A 4,617-nucleotide genomic window follows, 5' to 3' on the forward strand; every position below is an offset into this window, starting at 1 on the left:
CCTCTGACCCACCAATGGCCACCGCATCACCCTGCCCAGCACCGCCCAAGGTGCAGCGTCCCCAAATGTCACCGCAGGGTGTCAGCACTGGTGGGGCAGCAAACCCCGAGGTGCCTCCGGCACAGCTCCTACCACAGCATCACCCCCACGGAGAGCAGCGACGCCGGCGCTCACCGGGGAGCCACGGTCCCCGAGGACAGGCAGCCACGGGGACACGGCCGGGGAGGAGGGGGGAGTCCGTCGGGGCAGGGAGGGCTCACATGATGGTGCATCGGTTCCTGCGCAGGGCACCCTGGAAGCGGATGGTGGTGTGGACGTGCTTGCAGCGGGCACAGCCCACGCTCTTCAGGAGCTCACTGAAGAGCAGCAGGATGTGCCAGTTGTATTTGGCCGAGCACTCGATGTAGCCGCACTTCCACGTCTTCTTCACCAGGTTGGAGACGTTCCAGCGTGGGATCACCCGGCCCCGCTGCAGGTCCCGCTTGTTGCCCACGATGATGATGGGCGTCTCCGAAGTGCCGATGACCCTGGGGAAGACGGGCAGTGAGGGAGGACAGAAGGGGACAGGACAGAGCGCGATGACGGACCTGCCTGTGGACCCCAACACATCCCAAACCAGCTCTTGGCTTTGGCTTCCCAAAAAGGATGTGTCTCCTCTTGGCCTGTCCCCTCTTCATGGCCACCCACTGCGCCAGCCCCAGTTGCTTTCCCAGGGATGGCTGCCCTCACCCACAGCAGATACCTGCCCGGGGTCCTTCTCCTTCTCCTGCCCTCGGGTCCTTCTCCTTCTCCTGCCCTCGGGTCCAGTTTTGATTTTGCTTTTGGGCTCCCAGCCCTGCAAAGGGGCTTCACCCCAGCCCCTAGTATCTCATCTCTGATGCCAAGAGCAGGAGAGCACTGGGGTGAGCCGTACCACCCCACTGGGAGCCCCACAGGATGCACCCGCCGGCAAAGCGGTCCCTACCTCGTTTCCAGGATCTGCTGGCGGATGGTTTTGATGTACTCGAAGCTGTCAAAGCAACAGATGTCATAGACCAGGATGTAGGCATGGACGCTCCGGAGCCCCCTGCAACACACGTCCGCCCACTCCTGCAAGGTGCAGAGAGGGATCAATCCTGGCTCAGCCCCATCGCTGTGCCCGGGGGATGCCCCGCACTGCTTCGGGGCCGGGCACGCCACGGAGGCAGCTACGCCACCCAGCTCACCTCTGCTCTGCCCCGACACATCCCTGAGACGGCTGCGTCTGCCCTGCCATGGCCCTTCGGCCATTCCCCCCCCCATCTCCTGAGATCCCTTATCCCCCTCGTTAATCCAGAAGAAAGATAATGGGATTTGTCAGCCCCAATTCCTCTCTTGAGCGAAGATTACATCCTGCCTGATGCACAGCAGCCCGGAGAAGAGCTGGGAGCGGGGCTGGATGCAACCCCCTGCCCTGGATGTAAAAGCTTCACCACCCCAGAGCTGCTAATTAGGTGTGTTAATTAGTGACGCACCCTGGTATTCGGCAGGGTGGGTGAGGAGGATGCTGAGGGTTGAACCGGACTCAGTCCAGCCCTGGCTCCATGGGGATGGAGGTGATGGATCAGCAGCTCCATGGGGATGGGGACAATGGACCAGCAGCTCCATGGGCCAGAGGGGGAAGGGGACGGCAGGGCTCTCTGGAGGGGATGTGGGGACAGGAGAGGAGAGGCGGCTGCTGGGGAGGGGGGTCTGTGAGATTGGGAGTTGGGGCAGAGGCCATCAGGGGTGGCTTCTCCACAGCCAAAATTTGGAGCTGTAAGAAACACGTGTTGTTAGGAAAGCTTTGGGTTTCCAGGAATAACAGCATTATTTTTTTTTCCATGCTATAGGAGCGAAAATCTGCCCCGCTTCCAGGCACTGTCCGTGCCCGGCAGTGGTACCCAGGCTGCAGTGACACCGGGGAGCGGCAGCCCGTGCAGGCAGCACCGCAAACCCTCCTGAGCGCCACTGGAGGGGAGGAAGATGCTCCGAGGAGGAAAAGCATCACTTCTCCCCAGGAAAACGTCTCCAGTACCATGAATCATCCCTTTCTGAGTTTATCATTGGAACGAGGCAAAAGGAGAAGACGCAGGACCGAAGGAAACTGGGAAAAGGAAAGTTTTGGGGTGCGGGTTGGTCTCCATCGCAGACCGCAGCATGGGAAGGAGCTGGGAGCAAGTGGCATGACACAGCCCCTCTCCGGTCCACGGAGGGGAGGAGAAGATGTGTTGCTCCTCAGAATCAGAGCTCTGCAGGTGGATGAAGCGGCGGTGTCGCAGGTTACTCTGAGTCCCGACACACCGGGGAGATTCATAAATTGCAGCTATTTCCCCACGCTGGGGTGCGGCTTGCTCTGGCGCTGTGGTGTCGAAATGGTTTTCCCTGTGCGGTGCAGGTTTCCCGGGATGCTCGGGGCTGGAGGAGCATCACGCTGCACATCCCACCCGGCCCCGTGGAGGAGCGGGACATCAGGGAGCCACCGGCCCCTGCTGCTCTCCCAGGACTTCACCGCAGGGGTGCTGCTCCCGGGCACGGAGCGGAGCCCAGCGTTGCTTCCCAGCAGGCAGAGCCATATCCCCCCACCGCGGTCCTCTCCTTCCCCCTCGGAGCCATCCCTCTGACCATCCTCTCTTCCCTGGAAACCTCCGTCTGTTCCCAGCGGTCGCCTCCTCTCGAGCGCGGCGAGGCAGGGAGTTAATCGAGTAGGTTAGCGTCGGCTGCCGTGTCAATAAATTACCCTTTGCTATTTCGGGCTGCCTCTCGCACTGACCTTTCCTTCTCCGCACACGCTGATTAATTTTTAAACCTCCTCCGTGCCCCCGGAGCGCTCACTTCGCCTCCTGCCCAATGGCACAGGGGACGCTTGGAGCACTACAAGGCCCCTAGAACCCCATCCCTCTCGGGCAGGGGAGCAATATAATTATATTGATTAAAAATATAAAAGATCCCAGCCCTGGGGAGGTGCTGCAGCCGGTGGCATTGCCCTCCGGCGTGGCTGTGGCCATGACCGGGCAACTCCAGCTCCTTTCCCCGCAGCGGTGGTACAACTTGTGCCCCTGGGATGGAGCCGTGGCACAAATGTAAAATCCCCTTTTTCCCCATTAAGCCGCCTCCCCCTCAAGTGGATGGTGAGATTTTCCAACCCCACGCTGCCTTTTGGGGCTGTTTTAGAAGAACCTGAGCATGCTGCTCCGTAGGTTCAGCGCTCCGGGCAACGCTGCGGGGGGCACAGCCACCCCGGGAGGGGACGAGCAGCCCCACTCCACCTGGCTCGGGCAGAGGGTGTGATGGGGTCTGGCTCTCCAGGAACCCCTGGTTTTCACCCGAATGCTTTGGCTATGCTCCCCCAGCCCTTTGCTGGCCCCGGCTCTGACAGTGATGGGACTGGATCCCAGCGCACCGGCATCCACCTCCCAACTGGAGAGGGAGATCCAGTAGGGCTGTGGGCATCAGCGGAGCCGCGGTCCTTGGAGTGGGACACTGTGTCCCCCACATTCGCCATCATTTTAGGTGAAAAAGCTTTAAAAGATACTTCATCCTGGACCTGCTCAGCCGGTACCATGAGGATGCGATCCCTCACACCGGCTTTTAGCAAGCAAACCCTGACGTGGAAGGAGCAGCATCCTGCGAAAAGGAGGAACCGGGACCCCACAGGGTCATATAGCGAAACTCCACCGCCGTCACCAGAGACCCCCCAACGTGGGACTCCCGTCGCCCCCAACCGGGTGCGCCCCTACCTGCAGGGTGTTGACGGGGAAGGCGGTGATGGGGGGAAAGTCCATGATCTGCAGGTCGTGGACGTGGCCGTTCATGACGACGGCGGGCAGGGAGACGCGACGGGCCGTGGTGGGCACGCAGACCTCGCTGAACTCGTTGTAGAGGAACTGCCGGACTATGGCGCTCTTGCCCACGCCCTGGGCTCCCAGCACGGCGATCTTGAACGTTGCCACCATGCCGTCGCACGCCGGCCGCTGCCCTGGTGCTGCCCCCACGGCGCCGAGGCTGCATATTCCCGAGCAGGGGGCCTCAGCCCCATTCAGGATGCATTTCCCCTCCGGGACAGCTCGTCACTGCGAGGCCAAGGAGAAGCTGCTCAGATCCTGGAGACCCCCCTGGCAGACCCCATTATTCCTTCAGGCGGTATTTTTCCAAGCAGGAGACCATGGAAAAGGGTTATGTTTCTCCTCGGGGAGCAGGAGCATCCCCCAGGGGTGGGCGACATCCCCAGCGGGGGTCTGGGCTCTGTGAGACCCTAGGGTCCCCCGTGGGGGTTCCCACCCTGCAGAGCCACGGAGAGCCAGGATTTGAACAAAGTTTATGCCAGAAAGGTTCTCGCAGGCGCTTTTAGCCCTTTCGGTACCAGAGCAAGGAAACCTCTGGCAAAGGGGCTGTCTACAGCTCGGGGTTTGCCCAGCCCCGGCAGCGGCGCAGTCCCTGCCCGTGCTGGGGACTTGTCCCATAGCACCCGCGGGGACTGTCACCGGCTGCTCCATCCCAGTGCTGCCCCAAGCCGAGGAATCCATCTTCCCTTCGCTTGGACAGCCAGAATTGCCTTTTCATGGGGTGAAGTAGAGGGAGGGGGGGGGATTTCTCTGTGCCTGCGAGCGACAGCTTTAA

At 61.4% G+C, this 4,617-nt stretch overlaps 1 protein-coding gene across 1 annotated transcript; it reads right to left on the bottom strand.

The window, feature by feature from the left end:
• Positions 1 to 242: 242 nt before the first annotated feature.
• On the bottom strand, positions 243 to 3,953 carry RASL10B (RAS-like, family 10, member B). The gene is made up of 3 exons (XM_009885127.1): positions 3,738 to 3,953; positions 965 to 1,089; positions 243 to 527 (listed from the first exon to the last, which is right to left on the bottom strand). The coding sequence occupies exons 1-3, from the start codon at positions 3,951 to 3,953 to the stop codon at positions 257 to 259; spliced, it is 612 nt and encodes a 203-aa protein (XP_009883429.1). The 3' UTR covers positions 243 to 256.
• Positions 3,954 to 4,617: the final 664 nt, after the last annotated feature.

This window comes from Charadrius vociferus, unplaced genomic scaffold (assembly GCF_000708025.1).
Source record: "Charadrius vociferus isolate BGI_N301 unplaced genomic scaffold, ASM70802v2 scaffold54, whole genome shotgun sequence".
Taxonomy (NCBI): Eukaryota; Metazoa; Chordata; class Aves; order Charadriiformes; family Charadriidae; genus Charadrius; species Charadrius vociferus.